This window comes from Sardina pilchardus, chromosome 19, assembly GCF_963854185.1.
Source record: "Sardina pilchardus chromosome 19, fSarPil1.1, whole genome shotgun sequence".
NCBI lineage: Eukaryota > Metazoa > Chordata > Actinopteri > Clupeiformes > Clupeidae > Sardina > Sardina pilchardus.
Window position 1 is genome coordinate 26,882,204 of NC_085012.1, and position 27,343 is coordinate 26,909,546.

Below are 27,343 nucleotides of genomic sequence, written 5' to 3' on the forward strand. Positions count from 1 at the left end.
CTAAGTATGCTAACTATGCTAACCATGCTAACTAGCTAACTTGCTAGTGAGGACTTTTATTTTGAAACATTTGTTGCTAGGGCATCCATGGTGGCCACTATCAAGAAACAAGAAGTTAATGCAGTATAATCATGTTGGTTGCTATGGAAACGGTCATAAACACTTAATTTCAATGGTTGCTATGTTGGTTGCTAGGTACATGGAGGTTTCATGTAGTTGACTGGAGGCATAGTGGATGATAACTGACAGTTGGAATGGTTGAACAGTTCAATAGTTGAGTAGTTTCAATGGTTAAATGATTTAATAGTGTATTATTGCAGTGAGGACTCTTATTTTGAAACAGTTGAGTTAAATAATAATAATAAAAAATAAACAACAACAGTAATAACATAAATTGTATTGGGATTATAATAAAATAAAATAAAACCATTATCAGCATTCAGCAATCAAAAACTATGCAGTTTAAATAGACACAAAGAGAATAAGGCCTAGGGTATTTCATTTCAATGCTTGCTAATTGGTGGCTATAGGCTATCTGGAGTTTTCATGATGCAGTTGTTTTGACTTTGGAATGGTTGAACAGTTAAATAGTGGAGTAGTTTAAATGGTTAGATTGTTTAATAGTGAATTGTTGTAGTGAAGACAGTTGTGGGCAGAGAAAACAGTTTGATAGGATATGTAACAATGCTAACTAGCTTAGTTGTTAGTGAGGACTTTTATTTTGAAACATTTGTTGCTAGGGTATCCATGGTGGCTCCAATGCTAACAATGCTAAAGTTGCTAACAATGCTAACCAGATTGATTAGCTAACTTAGTTGATGATTTCTAGCAGTTATGCTAAAATGCTAACTATGCTAATCATGTTAACTAGCTAACTTGCTAGTGAGGACTTTTATTTTGAAACATTTGTTGCTAGGGTATCCATGGTGGCCACTATCTGGAAACAAGAAGTTACTGCAGTATAATCATGTTGGTTGCTATGGAAACGGTCATAAACACTTAATTTTAATGGTTGCTATGTTGGTTGCTAGGTACATGGAGGTTTCATGTAGTTGACTGGAGGCATAGTGGATTATAACTGACAGTTTGAATGGTTGAACAGTTCAATAGTTGAGTAGTTTCAATGGTTAAATGATTTAATAGTGTATTATTGCAGTGAGGACTTTTATTTTGAAACAGTTGTGGACAGAGGAAACAGTTTAACAGGATATGTGTAGTCTTCTGAGAGACTGTATGCTTAAAGCCAGAGAAACTGACAGTTGGTGCCCAGGTGGCCGGCCACCTGGCCTAAGATTCTAATTGCTGCCGTGATGTCATAATGAGCAATGTTAAGTCTATGGAGGAAATTGTAATAGTTTTTAACTAATAGTTTAAAAAGTATAAAAGTTACAAAGTTGAAAAATACTTTGCCCACATCGCGTAAGTAAGACCTACGCGACATAGTTTGAATGGAGTTTCTACGTGAAGCGGTTGAAGCTGAATTGCGTGCGTTAGAAGAAGAATAACTAGAGATGTAATTCCAAGGAAATTACGAGTGCATGAAAATGCAAAAATGATGAGGACTTTTATTTTGAAACAGTTGTGGGCAGAGGAAACAGTTGAACAGGATATGTTGTCTTAAGAGAGCCAGAAAGCCTGAGACAGAGAGTTGCTGCCAGGTGGCTTTGAACACCTGGCTTAAGATTCTAATTGCTTAACGACTTCATTGTGATGTCATAATCCAATGTTAAGTCTATGGGAGAAAAAATGTTTTAAAAAATTCATATAAATTAAACGATAAAGTTTTCAAAGTTGAAAATTACATAGCTGAAGTCACCTAAGTAAGACCTACGCAGCGCAGTTTGAATGAAGTTTCTACGTCGAACGGTTGAAGCTGAATTGAACGCACAAAAAGTGTCTGAAGAAGAATAATAATATCGACTAGACATGTAATTCCAAGGAAATTACGAGTGCATGAAAATGCAAAAATGATGAGGACTTTTATTTTGAAACAGTTGTGGGTAAAGGAAACAGTTGAGAGAGCTTAAGAGAGCCAGAAAGCCTGAGACAGAGAGTTGCTGCCAGGTGGCTTTGAACACCTGGCTTAAGATTCTAATTGCTTAACGACTTCATTGTGATGTCATAATCCAATGTTAAGTCTATGGGAGAAAAAATGTTTTAAAAAATTCATATAAAATAAACGATAAAGTTTTCGAAGATGAAAATTACATAGCTGAAGTCACCTAAGTAAGACCTACGCAGCGCAGTTTGAATGAAGTTTCTACGTCGAACGGTTGAAGCTGAATTGAACGCACAAAAAGTGTCTGAAGAAGAACTAGAAATGCAATTCCAAGGAATTACCAGTGCATGAAAATGCAAAAATAGATAGATAATGTAGATATGGTTACTAAGGTGTAGCTAGGGTAAACATGGTGGTTGCATAGTTTACAGAGAGTTGATAGTGTGAAGGTAGACAGTTTAAAGATGAAACATTCCAGTTCTAACTTAACTAATGATTTCTATTCATGTTAAAATGTTGATTAGCTAACTTAGCTAATGATTTCTAGCAGTTACGCTAAAAATGCTTATTATGCTAGCAATGCTAACTTTACTAACAATGCTAAAGAGGTTGATTAGCTAACTTAACCGATGATTTCTAACAGTAATGCTAAACATGCTAACTATGCTAAATTTGCTAACAATGCTAACCAGGTTGATTAGCTAACTTAGTTGATGATTTTTTGCAGTTATGCTAAAAATGCTAACTATGCTAACCATGCTAACTAGCTAACTTGCTAGTGAGGACTTTTATTTTGAAACATTTGTTGCTAGGGTATCCATGGTGGCCACTATCAGGAAACAAGAAGCTACTGCAGTATAATCATGTTGGTTGCTATGGAAACGGTCATAAACACTTAATTTTAATGGTTGCTATGTTGGTTGCTAGGTACATGGAGGTTTCATGTAGTTGACTGGAGGCATAGTGGATGATAACTGACAGTTGGAATGGTTGAACAGTTCAATAGTTGAGTAGTTTCAGTGGTTAAATGATTTAATAATGTATTATTGCAGTGAGGACCTTTATTTTGAAACAGTTGTGGACAGAGGAAGTAGTGAAACAGGATCTGTAGTCTTAATGAGATTGTATGCTTAAAGCCTGAGACAGAAGGTGCCTCTCATATAGCGTTTACTTGTCCTCTCTCGCTCCTCACTGATCTACATAAAGAATGATGGAGCGGCAACAATGGGATAGTCTAGCCCTTCTTCTATCTTTCTTTATGTAGATCATTGAGGATCGAGGAGCGAGGGAGGACATATAAACGCTGCTTGAGAGGGACCCACAGTAAATACTTTAAAAGTTGTATGTAGATAGTCTAATTAATGTTGATAGACAGAATGTTTAATGGATGTTGATAGGCAGATTGTTTAATAGATATTGATTGACAGTTTAATGGGTGGATGAGTGAATGGTCTGAAGAAGATGAATGGATAGAAGGTTGGATGGAATGTGCCTTATATTCTTGTTAAGAGAGACACTGATACAGCTCTCTGAGAGTAGTTGATACAGGTGTAATCAATTTAACTGGCTAGTCTGAGACAGAGTAAATAATTTAAAAGTTGAATGTAGATAGTCTAATTAATGTTGATAGACAGAGAGTTTAATGGATGTTGATAGACAGATTGTTTAATAGATGTTGATAGACAGTTTAATGGGTGGATGAGTGAATGGTCTGAAGAAGATGAATGGATAGAATGTTGGATGGAATGTGCCTTATATTCTTGTAGAATGGAGAGACACAGCTCTCTACTGAGAGTAGTGGATACAGATACAGGTGTAATCAATTTAACTGGCTAGTCTTAAGAGAGCCAGCCTGAGACAGAGTAGATTGTTTAAAAGTTGAATGTAGAGCGTCTTATTGATGTTGATAGGCAGACTGTAATGGGTGGATGAGTGAATGGTTTGAAGAAGATGAATGGATATAAAGTTGGATGGAATTAGGAGAACTTATTTTGATACTGTTGTGCGCAGAGGATACAGGGGAACAGAATATGTAGTCTTCAGAGAGGAGCCTGAGAGAAACTGACAGTTGGTGCCCAGGTGGCCGGCCACCTGGCCTAAGATTCTAATTGCTGCCGTGATGTCATAATGAGCAATGTTAAGTCTATGGGGGAAATTGTAATAGTTTTTAACTAATAGTTTAAAAAGTATAAAAGTTACAAAGTTGAAAAATACAAAGCAGGCATGGCATAAGCAAGACCTACGCAACAACGTTTGAATGAAGTTTCTACGTTAAACGGTTGAAGCTGAATTGGCTGCGTTAGAAGAAGAAGTTTAATAATAAGAAGACTTGGAATAACAGTACAGTGCATTTTCATGCACTGTAATAATAATAATATCGATAATAAGAATAAACAGCATAACAGTAGAGTGCATTTTCATGCACTCTAATAATAAGAATAAACAGCATAACAGTAGAGTGCATTTTCATGCACTCTAATAAGAAGAAGTTGAAGACTAGAGAATGTAATTCCAAGGAAATTACGAGTGCATGAAAATGCAAAAATGTACAGATAAATCATGTAGATATGGCTACTAAGGTGTTGCTAGGGTAGACATGGTGGTTTCATAGTTTTTGAAAGTTGGTGGTGCGAAGATAGACAGTTTAAAATTTAATTAGCTAACCTGATTACCAGATTAGCTAACCTGGCTAATGATTTTAAGCAGCTATGCAAAAATGCTAACTATGCTAACAATGCTAACCATGCTAACTATGCTAAAGAGGTTGATTAGCTAATTTAGTTGATGATTTCTAGCAGTTATGCTAAAAATGCTAACTATGTTAACAATGCTAACTTGCTAATGAGGACTTTTATTTTGAAACATTTGTTGCAAGGGTATCCATGATGGCCACTATCAGAAATAAAGAAGTTACTGTAGTATAATCATGTTGGTTGCTATGGAATCTGTCATAAAAGCTTAATTTAATGGTTGCTATGTTGGTTGCTAGGTAGGTGGAGGTTTCATGTAGTTGACTGGAGGCACAGTTGATGATAACTGACAGTTGGAATGGTTGAACAGTTAAATAGTTGAGTATTTTCAATGGTTAAATGATTTAATGGTGTATTATTGCAGTGAGGACTTTTATTTTGAAACAGTTGTGGACAGAGGAAGTATGAAACAGGATCTGTAGTCTTAATGAGATTGTATGCTTAAAGCCTGAGAGAGAGAGAGCTGCTGCACCTGGACTGGCCACCTGGCATAAGATTCTAATTGCCCTATTATGATGTCATAATGTAATGTTAAGTCTATGGTGAAATTTTAATAGTTTTTATTTAATAGTTCAAAAAGTATAAAAGTTACAAAGTTGAAAAATATATAGCACAAATCACCTAAGTAAGACCTACGCAACGCAGTTTGAATGACGTTTCTACGTTAAACGGTTGAAGCTGAATTAGACGCAGGAAAGCGTTAGAAGAAGAATAATAAGAAGAAACCGAATAACAGTAGAGTGCATTTTCATGCACTCTAACTAGGAAGAACAGTACAGTGCATTTTCATGCACTGTAATTATTATTTCTCCTTTCGTTAACAAACATCTCTTTGTTGTTTTTGTAGTGATTACTTAAGGAACGTTTTGAAGTGATTATGCAGTCTAATGAAGCCACAAGGCTGATGAGCTTACTTTTGTTTACTCTTTTGGCAGAAGGTCAAAATAAATAGATAAATAAGCAAAAACAAGCACATGAAGCAAATATATTTGTTAATTTCACTTATGACCTTTGCAATGAGCTTCAAGGTGATCTAATTTAAAAAAGGGATCTGAGTGTGTACAGTAGCCTGTGTCTCTTGCAAACACAAATGAGAAAATCCATTAGAAACTTTAATATGACTGTGGCTTCGCAGAGTATTTTCCATAACCTAAACCGAACCATAGCCTAATGATAAAAAAGAGGCCATTTGTGTATCCAATTCTGTGACTTTTAAACAGACACACATTTTAAATCCACAAGTAGGCCTTAAATAAAGGCTGGCCGTCCTCTAAGATCTGTGCATGACCAGTTCATTTTGTCGCTTATGCATGCTCCCCACCGTGGGGACATACTAGATTAATTAGACTGCTTTTCTAGCACCCACAAAATCTGTCTTAAGTATGACAAATTACAGTAATTTGCCATTTGGTGAATGTCTGCAATTAATCTGTACATTCTTTTATTAAACGAATTTAAAAAAATCTGGGCAAAAATTTTGTTGGCTGAGTTAATGGAAAATGGATCATTTTTCCTTTCCTTCCACAAATGACAAAGTACCCTGCATTTCGATTTGGGATTTTTTTTTCCAAACGCTGCTTGCGTCTCGTGCTGGTAGATGCGCGCACACACGCACACACACAAGCTGAGGAACTCCAGAGCTAGTCTTCTCTGGCTAAGATTAGATTATGGGGTTTTAGTATAACTGTGGGTCAGGACTAATCTAATTGAGCCCTCTCTGCGGCCATAAAGACGACACCATCAGAGGGAAAGTGAAAATGTTTGGTCTCCAGCGCAATGTGCCATGTCCAGCAACGCTGATAGGGAGCACTGAGAAAGGACTGGGCTTTGCCCAGGGGCACTGCCCTTTTCCCAAAATAAAAGTCCAGACTTTTATCTGACTTTTCTTTCAAAGTCTCTTTAAGACCTCTTCTCTTTTTTTTGTTATGAAACAAGTGCACTTTTGTTTATATCTTGTTTGCTTTTGTTGTTTTGTTTGGATATTTTATTTGCCACTTCATTAATCCTGGTATATATTTAGTGTATGGATCTATTAATCTTTTACCAATAGATGTTGTTGATCCAGTACCCATCCAAGTGGATACTGCGATGTGACTAGCATTTTGCCTTAAATACATCTTGTCGTTTTTATCTTAAATGACGAGTGTCTTTCTTGTTGCGTCCATTGAGTAAGGCACATAACCACTGGGAGGGAGCTGGATGGCAATAAAATATGCTCTTTTACATTACATTACATTACATACTGTATGGCCGACACTTTTTAACAAAAGTGACTCACTGCACTCTATCTTTGAAATGTTCCTAGAATTGTTGTTAGAATTGCTTTTAAAAGCTTAAAATGTTAACCATGTTGTAAGAGTGATAAGAAAATAGCAAGTGACAAAAATAGTGGAATTTAACAAAGGTAGAGTGCAGTAGGAATAAGTGCATCCGGAGGGGGAATGCTGCTGGGAATAACTGCGTCCTTCTTGTCCCTGTCAAGGTTGCCATGGCCGGGGAGACTTCAACAGGCACAATTAGGTGGTAAGTTAAGACTAGTTATAAGTAGTGCTATGAGAGGAGAACAGGAGGAGGAGAACAGTCTCCTTTTAACGCTCTCCTCTGATTTACAGTCTCCTTAATCACGATGCAAGGCTGATTGTCTTTGGAGAGATGGGAGTTGCCCACACAGGTTGGGAAATGGATAGAGCCGTACAGCAAATAGCTCCCATGAAATATTTTCTCATTATCTGGTCACCCACACAGCACCTGACTCTATGCTCAAACCGAGCCAAATCTGGGCCTCATCCGAGCCTTGTCGGACACACGGATGACTGTTCCCTGGAGAAGAGTTGGTAACCTGAGGAAGAGTAGGAGGGTGAAACCGCGCGCTAGTAATAATGCCGTGGAGTCCTGTGGGATTACCGTTTGTGGTTTTATTTCTGCCATTGGAGAAGACCACGGATTCCCGCGAATTCCAATAATGTGTCCCTGTTCAGTCTCAAAACACGCCCGCTGCTCCCTCTAGACGTGGCAGCGGTGGCAGCTGGGGCGACCACGCTAATGTCATTACACCAGGAGAGGAGGGAGGCGACCGCTCCACTCTCGCTATTGCCCCTGGAGACTGTTAGACAGCGTCTCAGAAAACACACCCTGCATTGTCAGAGGAGGAGCCAGAGGAGTGCGTGCTCTCCATAATGTAGCACTGGTATGACAAATGTCGATGAGCCAGGTTGTGTGTGTGTGTGTGTGTGTGTGTGTGTGTGTGTGTGTGTGTGTGTGTGTGGGCCTGTGAGGCTATGAGGACATCGATAGATAGATAAGAGGGGACTCACCTCACAGCTTTGCCACCTGTTGGGAATGTTGGGTCGAAGCTTCTGCTCGCAGACCACCTTACGCATCTCCTCCACTGAAGGGTCTGACTGCACCAAGTCATGGTAGGGCAGCTGGTAGTCTTCATGGATACCTGGGAACAGGTGAGGAAGAGCCTTAATTCTCGGCTCACAGTGCAACTGCCTGTGTGGCGCCACTGTTGCATTCTAAAATGTATTACTTATCTAAAATTCTTCTAATCGATTTTTAATTGAATCATCAATACATCTTATCGCCTTTTAATTGAAATCACAATTTCAACAAAACACAATTAGCAAAACGAGAAGGTTGCAATTCATCTTACAGCTTGTGAATGCAATTATTTGCTAGTATGTTGGGCTTGCCAGAAGTGATGTACAAAAAAACAAACAAAGGCACTATGAAAGTCCTATTGTAAAGCAGTTGCTACCTCCAGAGGCAACACAACAAACATGTAGCAACTGTAATCGATCAATATCATATACTGTATAAACTACCTGTCAAAAGTTTGGGGTCACTTAGACATTTCCATTTCACTCCAATATAGACCGAATATCAGCTCAGTTGCATTGTTTTGTTTTTAACCAAGGCAGCATTTTTCAAATTACATTATGTGCTTAGATATTGCAAAAGGGTTCTTCAATGTTTTCTCCATTAGCCTTTTAAAATGATATCAGGTCAGTAAACAGAATGTGCCTTTGGAACATTGGATAAATGGTTGCTGATAATAGGCAGCTTGTAGCATTAACACTCAGACATTTTTATCTACAACAGTCGAGAGGCCTTTTGCAATTATTTAAGCACATAATGTAATCTGAAAACGGCTGCCCTGATATAAAAAAGAAAACTGATCTCAGCTGGTACTCAGTCTATAATGGAGTTGAATGGAAATTTCTAAGTGACCCCAAACTTTTGACAAGTAGTAGTAAATATTGACATGAAGCTAGACTTTCAAAAATGATATCGCAAAATCAAACTGCAACAGCAATCCCCATCAGACAAAATGTCCATAAATTGTTCAACCCTAGTGCATTGTCTACTATCTATTGAGGGGAACTAATCATCAGAGACAAATGCTTGCACTTGGTGAATTATGCCAATTCTGGTAGCTTCACTCACTTTCTGGATTACAGATAAAATACATTTTTGCACCACTTTGTTCCAAATTTTCAGACAGTTCATAGACCATAGCTGATAAAAACACCACAGAAAACCAATCAAGCAAAAAACGGTGAGGTAAATATAGCTACCACCAATCGAACATCTGCTGGCGATTTCCCAGAACACCAGACCCATGGCGTAGATATCTGCCCTCTTGAACGACTCAAAATGCTTCATATTTATTGAATCGTCAAGGACCTCTGGGGCCATATACCTGTTGAGGAAAAGAATATCATCAGCCAAACATAATGAGCCCAATAAAATGAGGCAATGATTTTTTTCTGGCTGAAACATTTGAGCAAATAATTGCTGTAAACTTCTGAGGAAGGCGAAATGCTCCCCCTGGTACAAAGCGGTCTCGTGACTCCCTTCAGATTTTGCGTGTGAATAATGTGGCTCATTATGCAAATATATCTGCCTACGAGGAAGTTTTGCTGTGAAGAATAAGAGAAAAAAAAAGGAAAAACAGAAAGATGGCCCGAGTTTGTTTTTCCAACACTGAACTCTACCAAAAAGTAATTAGACATACAAGTAATGAATACATTAAAAGATACAAAACAAATTCCTCCAGAAAAAAAAGACATGGCTACTTTGCTTTCAGTGGGAGTGAATTTGAGAGAGCAAGGATACACAATGTTCACATTTTCTTTTTCTTATCTTGCCCAATTTAAAGGAAACTGTGAAAACAGCCCCCTTGTCTTGCTGAAAATATATAGTTGGTCTAAAGGGACGCTAAAAACAGAACCAAAGTGCACATACTGGTACAGCAATTCATCCTGTCCTGTAAACAACCTAGACAAGGTCTCCTAAAAGCTCCAGGATGACGACAATAGCTAACTAACGTAAAGCATACGGAAACAATAGGCTACCCATCTTAGTACTGAGCCTACTATTAGTACTTACTATTTACTACTGTAAATTACAGCACAATTGCAATAGTGTTAAAGTACATGGGAGATTTTGAGCAATTCAGTGTTCTATAAAACAAGCATTACTAGAATTTCTCATGATACTAGGACCACGTCATCGATGGGGTGGGGTGGACACAATTGTTAACTTAGAATAGGAGTCACGCCCTCAATATTTTCAACCCTAATATGGTCAATGCATACAGCTTTGTGGAAAAACTGCATTAAAGACTTGTAAGTCAGAGACATTCTGACTGGGTGAGTGTGTGAAAAAATTCTGCTCATAGGCAGTATTGTTTTTTGCTTTTGTCAAAATTCCTCATACACACACACACACATTTTGTTTGTTTTTCTGTGTGTGTGTGTGTGTGTGTGTGTATGTGTGTGTGTGTGAGCCTAAGTGGACTTGGGAGGGGGGGCTCAGTAATGTGGAACAGAGCTCGGCGACTGCACTGAGGAGACAGTGCATTTGTACGAGAGGGGAATTTCAGCAGTGATGACTCATACTCTTGCCATCTCCACTCTGTCTGCTCACAAAAGATCTTGCACGTACACACACAAGTACCATTACAAAAACGCCCATCTGCCCGCTAGCCCAAACATACACATACACAGCACAGACTCAATCTCTCTCAGACACATGGACAAACACACCTACACACACCCACCAGCCAATGTCCACATCAACACAGGCATGTATACCCACTGTGGTAGGATAGCCAAGTGGTGAAGGAGAAATCAGGCCAAGACAGCAGGTTTAAGAGGGCCCACGGAGTCTTTATTTACAACGTGGAAAAAATAACCAAAAATGTGTCCATAATTTCAACACTCGGTCGCACCCGACGTGAGATGAAAAAGATTGACAAACAAACATTTAACAAACACGAAAGTTAAGGTCTCTTAATGGCAACATGCCACTATCAAAAAGCAGACCTGCACGCAAGGCTCACAGCAGCCTCTTACCGCGCGTCTCGAAACACTTCGAAGACGACCCCTACACAGAGGAAAGCTGGCATTTAAATGGCCAATCAATTAATTACTTCTGCCAACACCAGCGAAGTCTAAACACCCATAAAAGGGCACGCCGACCCTATCTGGCGGACATCAATCATAAGATCAAAATCTACCATAGACACACCCCATACGCCCATGATCACACAATAAGCAACTTCCTCGCGCGCCAAGGAACATACCCAACAAAATGAACACGGGACAAATAATACAGGACATTGACATTAAATACATCAATAATTAAATCTCAAATCAAACTCAAAAAGTAATAGTGTTGAGGTGGCACATTGCCACACCCACACACAGACTCTCTCCCTCTCAAACACATGCGTACACACACTAACACGTATGTGTGCACACTGACACACACACATTGATTCTCATGATGCCTCCATTCATAATCCTGCCCACACTCTCCCTCTCTCCGTTTTCAAAAGGCTGAGAACATGGCTACCCTGTTGGTACCACCTTAAGATGGCAGGCACTGTGCACCTACGCTACAAACAACAGCTGCCTCAGCTCCTGACAGCTGTTACCAGACAAAATGGCGGCCTAGACAGCCATAGGGCAAAACACAGCAAAACCATTAGAGACAAATTATTTGGAAATAAAATTAAAAAGTCATGAGCATGAACACATGAGTTAAGGGGGCATTAGGTCATAGGTAGGGTGGCTTGTTAGTAGATTTATCATTTTGTTTGGTTGCTGTTTGATAGCACATGCCTAAAACAAGCCTGTAGCTCCAAATGAGAAACATAACTGAAACATTATGGCAACAAGATACCAATGTGAGTCCTCATGTCAAAATGCTGTTCACCTGCACCTGTCAAAGATCACCCTGAAATGGCTAAAGTCTGTGCTGACATAGTTCTACTGGTAGGTGGGCTTTCCACAGCAGTAGCAGTGGCAGAAGTGGCAGATTTTCATTGTTTGCTTTCGACAGTAGAACAGTTAACACCGCCATCTTTGTGCTACCGACGTGGTAGCAATTAGCTGATGCAGGTTGAACTTCCTTCAACTTTCACATTTTAATGGGACACGCATCAGTGTCTGGTGAATGCACCATAATAGGCAGTGGGCTGAGGTCACGCATCTTACTTAGTTTCTACAGATGAATGATCCCCATCCAGGGAGGACCTGGATTTCTTACAATGTGAAGATTAGTCTATTATTCATCAGTCATTGCAGTTGGCACTCACAGTCTTTAACATTTTCCAAAACCAGTGTAAAGTTTGTAAAATTGACAGGCAACTGCAGCAGGCTGCTACATCTGTGGAACCAATAGCACGCTAGAATACTGATGGAAGGATATTATTAACCTATCGGATTTAGTTATATTAAGCACGGAGAGATCAGCTGATGCACACCACAAGGAAACACGAAGACAGGAGCAGCAAAACCTGACCTGTAGGAGTGAGTTAATCTTATTGGAAAATGCTAGCTATTTTCAACTTGTTGCTTTTGTAGCCAACAGCATTTAGTTCTAAGGGATGTTCAAACTGCAAAACAGTAATTTTGTAATACCCTTTCTGTGCACTTACAAAGTTACTATATACTTTGGACTGTTTGCAGGGATCTTCTCCAGTAACACAGAAGTCTAATGATACTTTGAGCCAAGTCAGTAGCGACTAACTTTGACATAGTGAGCTTGCCCTCAAGACTATGCTATATGCCATTTCCTTGTAAATGCCTATTCCAAATTTAATTAAAACTACTCTGATTAATGTCATTTTGTTCCCCACTGGAGGTTTACACTCGTTATTATCCCAAAATGGACCTTAGGTTGTTTGAAATATGCCTTTAAGGTCTGACCCTGACATAAGCATCACTCTTGCTCATCCCCCCCGTGCCTTACCTCTTGGTGCCCACGCGGTGGTTGGGCGCGATGTCGATGGTGTCGGTGGCAGAGTCATGGCGCACAGCGAGGCCCAGATCGGCGATGCAGCAGGTTCCGTTCTTCTTCACCAGAATGTTCTTGGACTTGAGGTCTCGGTGAGCGATGGCTGGCTTACCTGCACACACAGACAGACGAGGGAGGAAAGACATTATTAGGGTGCAGATAAGAGAATGCGATAAAGACCCTGAGGTTTGAGAAATATTTACACCTATTCCCATCAGCAGAATGTACACAATGTACCAGAAGGTAACTTGTAAGGTAAATAATTGTACACGCTACAGATAAAGCAACATAAACGCAACATAAGGTGAACAAGATGAAGTAAGTTTTGAGAAAATAAATTGCATTTCTAAATGTTTATATGAATTTATATGACCCAAGGGGAATGGGTTTAGGCTTACAATGTAAACTACACTAAGTGTACAGAATGCAATCATCATATAACAAGTATAGGCTAACCAGCATACAGCGTTGTTTGTTATACAAAAAAAATTTATGAAAGTACAAAAAAAGCTTTTCTATCCTGGCCCTCTTGAGTAGCAATTAGAGGCCTCATCAGCAAATCCATCACACACCCACGCACACACTCCTACTTGACCATAAGCATGGTAAATCATGGACCAGGAGATTATGTATATATATCTAAATCAACCATGAAGACCAGAAGAAAAACCTCAACAACATTAGCGACTGAGACAAGAAGTTTGGTGCAGCCTTCAGCTGAGCGTGTATGAGGGTGAGTGGAAGATAGGGGGTAGGAGAGAAAGGCAGAGATAAAAAGAGCCTAGACAGATGTGAAGAACGGCAGTCTCTGACGGCAGCCTCACACTTGGAGAGATGGGCCAGGTGAACGATGAGGGATCCCTATAACAGCCCTGCAGCCCAATTTACCATCTCCTCCAGATGGGAACGCCAAAACACTACCATTTGCCTCCAGAACTTCACCCTTTCACTCTGACACTATCTAATTCACGCACAGGGCTTCAACACATACACACATTCACCCACACCCACACACAAACTTGACGGCAGCATATGTACCTACAGTATATGCACCCCCCTGTTCTATTCTCATACCACTGCTAAAGGGTGTGTGTGTGTGTGTGTGTGTGTGACTATAGGACACAAAGCACATTTAAGTGAGTGCGTATAAATGCAAGTGCATAACTGTGTGCTGTTACTTAATGTTCATGTGTATGTTCTTCGGTGTATGTGTGTGAGTGTGTCTGCGCATGTCTATGAACACACACGTGTGTGTGTGTGTGTGTGTGTGTGTGTGTGTGTGTGTGTGTGTGTGTGTGTGTGTGTGTGTGTGTGTGTGTGTGTGTGTGTGCATACGCGTGCACAGATGCATCAGGCTAGCACAGGGTGTGGGTGGAGACTCGCAGACAGTTTGACAGGAGGAACACGCTATTAATCAAAGCACTGGGTACCGCTGCAGCCCTGCCACTCTGCAGCACACAGCTCTGCTCTGCTCTGCTGCAATAAACTCAATACACTCTCGCCATAGTGCACACGCGCATGCACACACACAGGCAGCCTATACAACAAAACACATACACCCACGTATGCACACCCAACACACATACAGCATACACTGTACATGACCTTTTTTGAGTCACGGCCAATTTTTTACATAAAAAAAATGCCACAGCACACCACCAACCAACAATTAAACAAAATTACACACTGTAGCCTAATACAGCAAAATAATTTCATCTCGCCATTTGTTTACAGTTCAGTTCAGAGTCAGCATGTTTTCCTTTTCATGTAAGCTAGGCCTATTTATCTATCGCTGTTTTACGTCTTTCCACCCATAAATATCAGAAAGCTAGATACAGCGCTATCCATCAAGTTCTATTAAGTGGCAATGTGATGGCAACGTGGACATGCCCGGCAAACACCTGTGGGCAACACTTGCCGACAATCAGAGACACCTGTTTCTCCATTGGCCTCCAGTGATTGTTGCCCCCACCATGATGGCAGCGCTATGTTGGCGACATTCGGGAGCCCAATGCCGTACCATCGCCACTTCTTGTGCGCATCCCTTAATTAACAAGGTCATCAGTGCGCTACCTAATGCCACCCACTGACATAAAAGAGTATTTATTATCTTGGCAAGTCACGACATCGCAGGCTCAGATGCTTTAACAATGGCATAGCCTTGCCAATTATTTCCAACAACTAAATAATACATGTTTTGGAACCGATTAAGTACTGTGTGCCACAGAACAGTGGTTGAAATTGTTATACACAACAATCAATGTTCAGATTTAAATGTTCATGGGAAAAAAAAGTTCACCATGAACGCACTTCAGACATAACAATAACAACATACCACTAATCTCAGTTTACTGACGCACACAAATACACATGCACTCTCTCTTTCACAAACACAGAAAACACAGACATAGTTGCAAACACACACACACACACACACACGGACAGCACTTTGTTAGGTCTGGTGATGTCTGATCTGGATCCTCATTATGGGAGATAACAGGTATCTGACTGGAGCGGCCTGCAGGGAGAGGCAGTGTGTGCTCCGGGCTGAGTGGGGATTAAGATTAAGATCTATCTGATGCCTGGCAGAGGAATCGTTCTGCAGGGATGTGTGTGTGTGTGTGTGTGTGTGTGTGTGTGTGAGAGAGAAAGTGAGAGAGATGGCGGATGAACGTTCTGGGGCTTTGTTGGGGCTTAAAGTGGTATTATGGAGTTTTTGTCTAAAATGGGCAAGATATCTAGATAAAGAGCCAACAGACTCGTCTCGCAAAAACCACCAATCGCACAGCTGTAAGTTACGCTTGCCCTGAGTGTTTGATGGATGCTTGTGGGAGAACATGGTGTCTGGTCTATGTAAGGTTAGATCAGTTAAAAACTCAAATGCAAGAAAACCACCACCTGCTCCAAATGTTTTGAAGCAGCACTATGTAAATGTTCTACCTTAATATAACCGCCTCAAAGTCATTTTGATGGTAAACAAACTTTGTAAATGGGGAGAATCGTGCATCTAGCAAAGCTGGCAGCGCCCTGCAGGTACAAAACCAGCCTTGCAAATTTGGCTGGAGCACAAAACCAGAGTGAGCGGCCGAGGCAGCAGGTGAGAACGGCAGTTGTGCTTGTTTCTCTTCGCATGAAAATGCCATCGCCCAAACTAATGAGATGGTGTTGACATGATGAGAAACCTGCTTAATTACATTGAACACAACCGATCAAAACCATAAAAACGGAGTGGATATTGTAGCCACATGAGTCACTTCCTGATGTTTACAAAGCTGCATCTGCTGGGAAGCCACATTACTGAAGAAGGAAGTCTTGTGCGCACACTATATTGCATTAACAGTGTGTCTGTCATGTGATTCATGATATTGTTTAACTTTCCCCTGAATTTCAGATGAAACAACAAATTCATACCGTAAAGTTTTAAACACTCATTCATTGGTAGTCTAACTTCCTGCTCAAGCTGTTTTCAAGCTGGTCCTTTCTCCAATGCCCTAATATATTTCACCACTGAAGGCACTTGCAATGCTTGTTAAGAGAGACACAAAATATCTGGCTGTGAAACCACTGTCCAGTGATCGACAAAACAACATTCCTGGCTCTCCTTTTTTTCTCCCCCCCCCCCCCCTGTCTATGTCTGTGTGTGCATAAACATCTTCACAAACAAGAATAAGGTAAAAAATATATATTCTCGGGTAGAAATTAAGCTGGGTTTTAAAGTAGATATGCACCAATATAACAATAGTTTCAGGCGATTAAATCAAAGCATATTTTGTCAAAGCGGTGATGCAGTCTTTTGTGGTTTTCAAAGAACAAAAAAAAACGTGTGCGTGCATGTGTGTGTGTGTGTGTGTGTGTGTGTGTGTGTGTGGTATTCGTATCGTGACAGGAAGCCCTGCCTTTCCTTTTCATCATCAGAGAACAGACGAGGTGTTGTTCAACTGTCAACTGAGCTCTGGAAGGCACACCCAGATGCTCGACGCCGTGTCCTTACCTTGGGTGCCCACGATCTCCATGTGCAGGTGAGCCAGACCACTGGCGGTGGACAGCGACAGCTTGATCATGCCCTCCACCGTCACCGTGTACCTGTTCAGGTAATCGAACAGAGAGCCGTGCTCGTGATAGTCCGACACCAACCACAGCTGAGTCCACGTCCCGTTATCTGGACAGAGACAGAGAGAGGAAAAGAGGGGAGAGGGGGAGAGATGGAAAGAAGGGGGAAAGGAGAGGAGAAGAGGAGAAGGGGAGAGAAGGAGGGAAGGGCACGAAGAGATGAGCGGAAGAGGATGATGAGAAAAGAGTAAAGGACAGAGGGAGAGGAGAGGAGTGAAAGAGGGGAGAGGTGGAGGAAGAGAGCAGAGAAGCAGTGGAAAGAAGAGAGAAGGTAGAGAGGGGGACAGAGGAGAGGAGGAGAAGGGGAGGTGAAGAGAGAGAGGGAGTAGAGAAAAGGAGTTTTAATGAATGAACAGAATCACACTCCCAACAGAGTGGTGGATGGACCTCCAGATGGCCTGTGAGATCCCTGAGCAGCTGGACTTAGAACAAGCAATGGGCTGCCACTGGCTACTACTATTAACACGTGCACACACGTTAAAACACACAAACCCCTCTCTCTCACACACACACATTTATAAGTTATAAGTTATAAGTGTATGAATTTACAAGTTAAAACACACACATACTCTCCCAATCTCACACACACACACACACACACGATTGAATGAGTGCATGTTGCCAAGTGTTGATTTGCTCCTGCTGTTGGACAAACGTGCTGTGCGGGGGGAGGGTGGCGAGAGAGCAGAGTTAGGAGAGCCCGTGCCAGCCTCAATCTAATTCTCCACGTTTACCTTCCTCCTCACGCCAAGGACAAGCATGAGCAATTCACTTATTCACACACACACACACACACACACACACACACACACACACACGCACGCACGCACACACACACACACAGTCAACAGAGAGATACCAAAAAGACCAAAAAAACAAAAACATCAGAAATCAGCAACTTGGTAAATGCATTTCCCATTCATCATGTTGTGCTGTGTATGATTGAAGGAAGTGACTGGTGTGGCAGTTCTGATGTCCTGTCAGAATGTCAGCTCCAGCAGCACTGATGGCGCTCCACTCCTGGGTGGCTCGCTGGCTGGCTGTGCTCCGCTGCATCAGCTACTGATCGAACTTAATCTAATCGTGGCCACAGAGACGGGGCCCTCGTGGAGGTGACCTGGCTCAGCACAGCTCAGCGCAGCGCAGCACAGCTCCCCCCAGTAGCAGGAGGCTTTAGTTTAACGCCAGATCAGCACCTTTGGCCCCTTCATGGCTCAAAGATATTGAATAAACAATATAAACTAGGAATTAAAATAAACAAAATGAATATAAAACGAAAGCAAATAGCTACATTCTTCTGATAGATTCTTCCTGTCCATATTATTCAAATCGTTTTTGTTAAATCCACATGTAATACATATTCCAGAGGTGCTTATGGTGCAGTTGCCTCCAGAGTGAGTGGTCCTCTTTCCCCTGGTCAGGTGTCTGCAGCTCACCTTTGTTGTCGGCGGCGATGAAGCCCAGGATGTTCTCGTGCCGGAGCATGACGGTCTGGTAGATCTCGGCCTCGCGGAACCAGGAGCGCTCCTCGCGCGACGAGAAGATCTTCACGGCCACCTCCTCGCCGCGCCATTTGCCGCGCCACACCTCGCCGAAGCGGCCCTTCCCGATGCTCTCCTGCAGGATGATGGTCCTGGCGATCGTCCTTTGCACCAGCAGTGGAAGGCCTGCAACCAGGGGCACCAGAGGGAGAGGAGAGTCAAAATCACCACACACACAAAATCACCACACACACACACGCATGTTACAGAAATGACATATATTAACAGTTGCACAGCAATTTTCAAAGCACCTAGATGAAAGAACTTATAACCAAACAAAACTCTGAGCACAGACAAAAGTCAACAGAGCCATGTGAGTCAACATGAACAGTGGAGCAGTCAAGAGGAATTGAGTGCGTTAGTCACACATGATAAAAACAACTATACATGGGCAACTTGATTGGAAATACTGATGGACTATGAGCCTAAAAACAAACAATCGTCATCATTTGTCCAACTGCAAATCTAAATCAATTTCAGGTTTGCTTCTGTATACATCCCCTGACACACACAGAATCCTTTCTTTGAGTGATCAGAGTTCAGTCCCTCTCTAGACAACAACAACTGGAACCAAAAATACAAGCAATTGATGCTTGTTTTGACCAGGGACCGCCAGTTCACCGGAGGCGTTGTGTGTGCTTTGTAGAGTTTACAGGAAGTGCAGTGCACTTTTTGGAGTTTACGAGAAGCTCTGTGCCCCCGACCTCCTAGTCGGCCGACTACTCAGATCCAAGGGCAACGCTGGGCGATGGGTCATTTAATCAGTGTTGGGGCAGAAGGCCTGGCCTTGGTAACACAGTAAGTAAAAATAGACAGCCAGGACCATTAGGAATCTGAAGGAGCATACTCTAGTCTGGACACACAGAGAATGCAGACCAGGAAGGTAGTCTTTTAAACCACGGAGTGGGTGGCTAGATGAGGACCACACAGACAGAAACAGAGCAGGTGTGAACCAATCCCACCCTGTTTTGGGCATATGCATAGTGGAAGGCCACTCAGGATGACCGGGGAGAAATGAGCCAATCACAGAGGAGGCATGACACATCCATAACTGGGGCTGAGCAATACTGTTGCTAACAAGGCAAATCTGCACGTTCAAATGGGTGGCTGTCAGCAGAGTACAGGTAAGCTCACTGTTAAGTTGTTAATCAATAAGTTAGGGTGTGAGTTGGTGTGAGTAAGTTAGTAAGAGTGACTCAGAGAAAAGAGAAAGAAACGGGGCAAGTGAGAAATTAAGTGGGGAGAGATTCGGAGAGAGAGAAGAATATTGTGTGCATGTGTAGGAGGCCTGTGTGTTCCACCTTTGTTCAGTGTTTTGCTATGGAACAGTATTTGTCCAAACATTTTTGCATTTTGCACTGAGGTCATAGCTAAATTGCTCAAGTGTGTGTGACGAGATGAGAAGTACTGGACTGCCAAGTTGCAGAACAGCTGGTGACTGTATACTCAGAAGTTTCCAGTAGCTGGGGAGAGAATTGTGTTCTTGTGGTTTGTGAACTGGGTATAAAGTGTGAATAAAGACAAGCAACAGAGGAAAACGAGTGATGGTGAAGGACCTAAAAAAGAAAGACAGAAAGAAAGAAAGAGAGAAAGAAAGAGAGAGAGAGAGAGAAAGATTTCACAGGAAGTGTCTGGGGAATCGTCTGGGTATATTCTCATGAAATAATCATGAAAGATGTCTGACAGTTTTAGTCTCACACACACACAGCTCCCGAGAGGTGACACGACTGGAACAGACTGGCCTGACCAGTACACCTTCAGAGAGTGTGAGATAGAAGAGAAGGATCAACATGACGGTGCGCACACACACACACACGCACGCACGCACGCACGCACGCACGCACGCACGCACGCACGCACGCACGCACGCACGCACGCACGCACGCACGCACGCACGCACGCACGCACGCACGCACGCACGCACACACGATCCTATATGAGCAAATTTATACACTATCGAGTACTGTTTGGTTACAGGAAATAACATTTCAGAGACTATATTAAAAAAAAAAAAAAATCCCACAGGCTTAGCACCAGCGAGGCTTTGCCATCTCAGTGATGCAGCTTATAAAGAGGAAAGCTATGGCAAATGTAACAAATGATACCCTGCTGTTGAAAGCTCTGAACCAAACCACCAGGAAAGTGGGTTCTCTTGCTGTAATAAAAAAAAGGTGTCAAGAATGATCCCAATTTAAGAGAAAAATGTCACCGGTGGCACAGATTCTCTTGCGAGAGAAGCACTGTTTACTAAACGCAACACTATATTCAAAGCGAACAGACATGGATGCCCGACTACGGGTAACAGCTACAATTGAAACATTTGAAATGTCTACACAAAAAACATTTGTTTGCCTCCGTTTTCTGAAATGCAATGTGTCTCTTTTGTCTGGATCTGGTTATCAGCTGGTGTGAATCTCTTCGCCTGCCTGTCTCCGAGGAAAATAAGAACTTCTGGGAATCTTAATGAAGCGAGCGCTGGCCGGTGGGCCAATCCCCAGGTCACGCTTCGGCTGCAGCCCAGATGTGGCCTGGATTTGGCAAGCAGAGCCGGTGTCACAGGCCATGGCCTGGGCCCATCAGATAAAAACTCCTTTCAGCAAACAACACACTCTCCAAAGCCCCACAGAGACATTGAAGTCCAATGTGGAGCTAAACAAAACAATGGCAGCAGCGGAGGACAGTTCTGGTCAGACCGCGTGTGTGTGTGTGTGTGTGTGTGGGGTGGGGTGGGGGGGGGGGGGGGGGGGGGGGATTAGAAAAGAGGGGTAAATTAGAGTGAAGAATAAAGGATAAAGGAAATACAACTTTAGAAAGAATTGAAAAGAGAAAAAGAGATGTTTTTTCTGATAGAGACAGAGAAGTTATAACAGAGTATACATACTTTTTAAAGCAGAGATACAGGCAAAGTAGAATAGCAGCCAGAAGTATGGCGGAGTGGCAGAGTGGTATAGCAGGGAAAGGGAATATGGAGTTTAGATATGAGTAGGGAACAACAGAGAGAGAGAGAGAGAGAAGAGAATATGGACAAAGACAGAAATTTAAAATGAAGGGGAATATCTGATCTGCCTGTTTAGACTGCAGTCACCTTGGCACATAACCGATTCATGTTGGATTTATTTCCACACATGAATGAGACCTGAATCCGATCTGAACATATCGGAATCCATGTGCTTTTTTCCTGTTTACACATCCATGTTACTGATCGGAAGTGTGCCACATACGACCAAAAAATCGGAATTGGGTCACATTTAATTGATAAAAATGTTTAAGTATCTATTGATACTGACAGCAGTCGTCAACTAAACTGAACTTAATGAGGACTCAAAACCAGACGACTGCTCATAGACGCACAAACACAGCTGTTGTCACTCACAAAATGAGGCAGACACACCTAGACACGACCACACACACTTACACTAAAGAAGAGTTAATTACAGTCTTCAAACAAACAGGCTTATAAACACACACACCCACACAGTCTGCAAGTCAGACCGCTAAACAAAACAGAAGAGACAAAGAGAGGACTGAGGCCGGATGAGTTAAGAAACGATCAGTGCAAGTTAACATGCACACCAACAGACCTGTACGTGCCCCAACTGGTTGTGGATTTGCCTTTGACAAATGCTCAATGTATAACATTGCTGAGGTTTTCAATGCATGCGTGCGCATATGCAAGCGTGTGTGAGTAGAACTTGTAGAAGCATCAACTGGTTATGGACTCCATAGAGCTACCTTTCGTTGTGTCAGAGTATCCCAAAACAAACAAAACAACTGATTCACATCACACACTCACACACACACACACACACCTGAGCCAGACCCAGAGGTGGTCATGTCGTAGATGAGGTCCTTGAGGGTGGTCCCCACGGTGATGTAGGGGTGGTCCATGGAGGGGTCCTCCTCGTTGGGCACGCGGTGGTGGATAGCTGATCGACTGTGGCAGAAGTAGAAGATGGTCACCAGTAAGAAGCACAGCACACACACTGGCACTGCGATCACCGCCGCCAAGCCCACTGGACCTAGAGACGGGGGCTTCACCGTCGGAACTGAGGAAGAAAAGGAGGGGAGAATCAAATAAATGAAAATGTCCAATTCTCTCCGGTTGGTTATCTACACTTGAGCAAATTCATTAACAAACAATTAATCATTCACTCATTCATTCATTCATTCAACCTTTGTTTATTCTTATAATAAGTATAGCAAAATAATTGTGGCTAAAAAAGTATAGGCCTTGGACTATAAATAGGACTATAAATAAAACTAATAAAACAAATAGTAAGTTGATCTACATAACATTACAGAGGAAGAAGGGGAAACATAAAAATACATAAAATATTAAAAAAACCCATAACAATAATAAAATAACATTTACTTAAAACAGGTACAATTTGACATGGGAAGGTTTGTGATTACAGATCTGAATTGATTATAAGAAAGTAGAGATTTACAGGAATCGGAACAGGAATCATAAAATGGCCCTGAAATGTCACTTGACATTAAGAAATCATGCTCATTTCAAATACTTGTAATACTGACGACAGTAGTCCGGCCAGGATATTGTCATTTAAAAGAGAAGTTGCAGCCTTCAACTGATGTTGACGTTGACATATTGTGTTTTGGCATGATGCACCACCCTCCACCTATCTACTAATGACGAAGTCGGATGGCGAATAAAAAATGTCTAACGTTACGAAACCTAAAATACCTCGTTATGAATCTTAAATACGTTGTGACAAAGTCCGAAATAAAACAAGGATTTGCATAGGAGATGCCTTTGAAAGATGGACACAGCTGAAAACGGAGAAGAAAGATTGCTAATTTTCTTCTGGACAGGTAAGATTCATCTATGTTTGGCTAACTTACTTGTAGTTAATGTAAATGGCCATTTCAAATATTCATGACGGTCATTAATTGTGTTAATCTTCTTTTATTGCAGTTAAGCACCCTGCATTGCTATGGTGCACAAAAGGTGCTATGTGAGTATAATTAAGTCTGATTGACAAGATAGTTCAAATAAACCGAGCAAAGCAAAACAAAGCATTTATAGCCTACAGTCTAAAGCAAAATAACTTCCTTGGCGTGGATAATGACACACAGAGAGACTTATTGCACACTTAATTGTGCCTTAAACAAGGCGTCCCAAGAGCGCATCACTAAATAATGAACATGTCAGATAGTGTCAGTGAGAATGGCTTCCCGTCAAAACAGTCTGAAAGGAGCACTCTAGAGGTCGTCTGGGGGTCACACAGCCACAAGGGGTGGTGGAGGACCACTTTCTATTACACACAGAAGAAAAGACCATCCTGTCTGCTGTACTCTGCTCCAGGATAAATCACAAGAAAAGGATTTTTGGAAACTACTGGAGAATTACCTTCTATTATACACAGAAAAGAACATTCTGTCTTCCTGTCTTCACTAGGCAAATCACAAGAACAGGCTTCTGACAAACATTTGAGGGGATTTTCAGTATAAGGTGGAGTGAGCTTGCAGCACTTTGAATGGGTATAATAATGTGGGGGGGAAAGAACACTGGGAAGTGAAATGGGAATAGAAGCCAACAGGCATAAGTTTGAAACCCGACAATTAACATCACAGCATGACACGTAGTGTACACAGAGAAAGAGGGCAATATATTGCTCACTCTCTCTTTTGATTTCGGGAGGGGCTCAGTTGCATTATTTACTGGTGATTAGGTCTATCTATCTCTCTCTCTGTGTGTGTGTGTGTGTGTGTGTGTTCTTTGTGGACAAAGCTCCATACAATCAATTTCTCTTTACTTTAAAAAATATTAATTTGCCTGAAAGAAAGAAAAAAAAGACTGTCTTCAAACCACAACCTTCCAGATTGAGATGCATTTAAAATCTTAAACTTAAAAAACTCAACCCCCTCTCAACGTGAGCCTTGTGAGATGCTTATCCAATCGCTATTTTTCCATTTCTGGAGAACAATCTGGAAAATGGCAAGAGGTGCTTCTCTCAAAGCAAAAATACGGTCCATAACATTACAAATATTTTGTATTCTAAAAGACATACCATAGCTGTTGTGACTGGGAGAATGTGTGCTTCTCAGATCTACTGGAGCTGGTCAACTGGCAGTGCCCAGAGCCAAATCTACACAGGGTAAAATGCCATTATGCTGTGCACTGCTGGAACCAGCTCCGCCAAAACATTAGCTTGTTTCAAAAATAAAAAAATAAAATATTCTCCAGTGCTTTTGATTAATCTCATGACTTTTGGTATGGGAATTATAACATTAACTTAACGTTCTTTATTATTATACATTTTTGTATTTAATATAATTTGTCTTTGTAGTGCTGTTTATATATTTCTTCTGGTCATCATTGATTGATTTAGTGTCCTGTGCATAAAATGTAAAGCACACTGAATGACTACTGTGCATGACAATGTGCTATATAAATAAACCTAAACTTGAAATTGAACTTGATAATAAGTAAATAAACAAAATGAATCCAATATGCCAAGCATCTAAAAATAACAATAGGAATGATTAACAGTATGTTTTTCAACGCATTATATATCCACTGTAAGTTGACGTCTGACAAATAAAGTCATGGTGGACATGCCTTCCAACCATGTTTGTTTGTATGCAACATCCATACGAGAACATAAATACCCCGAGGAGCCTGAATCCACACACACTTCACAAGAATTAGAACAAAATGAGCGGAGGATGAACATGCCGGAGGGGGACGAGAGACGCTATTACATAAACAATCACGGTTAACATAGCTACACGGAGGTTCTATTTCTGTGACTCCAAAGGGCTACAGTGGCTTGTTACGGTGTTTTGATGGAGGGGGTTGTGCTTCGGCTCAGCACGAGGCCGAGCGTGATTGATGCCTTTGGCCATTTAGCACTTCAGATGACAAAGGCAACAATTTTCTCGTGGCAAGAGTCAGGTAGTAACTAACACAGAGCAGAGCTGCTCATATGCAACCTGCTTTCTGTCAGGGGGAACAGACTTATCTTCTGCGTCTGTGTGCATGTGTGTGAGTAAGGGGGGGGGGGGGGGGCATATCAGTACATCTGATTGACAGAGAGTGAGTCTGTCTGTCTGTCGTTCTGTATGTCTGTGCAAGTGTGTGTGTGTGTGTGCGTGTGTTTGTGTGTGGCCAAGAGAAAGTGAGTAGGTGCACTTGTGAGTGTACATGTGTTGGTGTGTGTTTACACCCTTCATAATTTTGGAGACTATTCTCTCCATGTCTCTATTGCTCTCTCTCACATAGCGGGCTGACTCTGACGGTGGACTGTCTGAGCTGTGGACCTGAGGCGCTGGCGGACGAACCAATTGATCTCCCCGACAAACACTGTGCACCGTGAGGGGCAGACGCAGCCACTTCGACTCCCTACGGCAAAACAAGACTAGCCACATATACGCAAAGAAACCTGTGCCACGAGCAGAAATGCACCAGGGATCCAAAGTACAAACTCCCTTTTCAGCTAGTCTGGGAGGACCTACGGTAATTGGAAATTCCTCAGAGAGAGCAGCAAGACAAGGCCATTTTCAATTTGATGCAAAACATTTTTTGAGAGACGCGCTGTTCAATCCACCTGAGCTAATATCTGAAATTCCTCCTCTGCCTCCCCATGCTGGCCCGAGGGCAAGTAAAAGGCGCTGAGGGAGACAGAACGAATGGAAAAACACGAGAGAGAAGACAAAAAGAAGCCCAATGGATGTTCTGTCTATGTAGCCTTGCTAGGTCAGATCAGCACAATTCATACACTCTATCATAACAGATGCAGATGAGCAACTGCACTGATGGTGGGGCGATGGCAACACATGACCGCCCAAGTTGACTTAAACCATTAAACATGAGAAAACATGTTAATCTTCTATCTTCCCTAACCTTACTTGTGAATTTAGCTAGTTTGCTGTACTTGGGGGATAATATGATCATATCAACTTGTCTGTTAAGGCTGAATATTATCAATTAGAAATGATCTCTGACAAAGTTACCATATGTTAATAATCCATCATCCTGCAGGAAATGTAGACCAAGACATCTGACCAGGAGTGCAGATGTAGTTTTTTTGTGACGGGTCTACTGATTCTAAATGACATATTATTGACAAACGAGTTGTGTTTTACCAGAGAATAAGGCTGTGGCCTTGTCACGCACTAACGTTTCAAACATCTTGTTCTCAACACTGCGGTTGTTTTTTCTTTCAAGACAGATATTGTTTTACAGATTATCACTGCTCCAATTGGCTGCATGAAGTTGTCCATCATCTCTGCTGCAGAGTGTGTGGCTCAGACTTAATGGGAACTGCAAACGGACAGGTTGGAGATTCTTGTTCCACTGGCCTACGGTGTTATTAATGATAAAACCCAGATCAGCAGTACTCATCCAGAGTGTGTAGAAAAGGTTTTTGAGTGTTAAGAGTACGTGTGTGCATGTGTGTCTGTGTGGTTTAGTCAGGTTTTATGGAGAAACCGAGGGTTGGGGTTCATGTTCATGTCATCAGATCTAAATGTTCTTATCATTAGAAGCCACAGTATATCAGCCATCTTATTACTGATAAACCTTCTGTGATTGCAGCTAGAACCACAGCCTCTTCACAAAACATACCTCATACAGAGGTCTAAATATTGATTAGTGTGTGTGTGTGTGT

At 41.7% G+C, this 27,343-nt stretch overlaps 1 protein-coding gene across 2 annotated transcripts in view; it reads right to left on the minus strand.

Annotated features, from left to right (window-relative positions):
- The window catches only part of tgfbr1b (transforming growth factor, beta receptor 1 b), a 57,233-nt gene that overhangs the window by 7,621 nt on the left and 22,269 nt on the right, over positions 1-27,343 (minus strand). The window contains exons 3-8 of one of the 2 annotated variants that reach the window (XM_062520636.1): positions 22,520-22,756; positions 18,606-18,836; positions 17,051-17,218; positions 13,015-13,171; positions 9,333-9,454; positions 8,064-8,194 (exon numbers count right to left, since the gene is read on the minus strand). In XM_062520636.1, the coding sequence (XP_062376620.1) occupies positions 8,064-8,194; positions 9,333-9,454; positions 13,015-13,171; positions 17,051-17,218; positions 18,606-18,836; positions 22,520-22,756 (1,046 nt within the window). Of the gene's footprint in view, positions 1-8,063; positions 8,195-9,329; positions 9,455-13,014; positions 13,172-17,050; positions 17,219-18,605; positions 18,837-22,519; positions 22,757-27,343 lie in introns of both variants that reach the window. The other variant, XM_062520635.1, reaches the window with a different exon arrangement.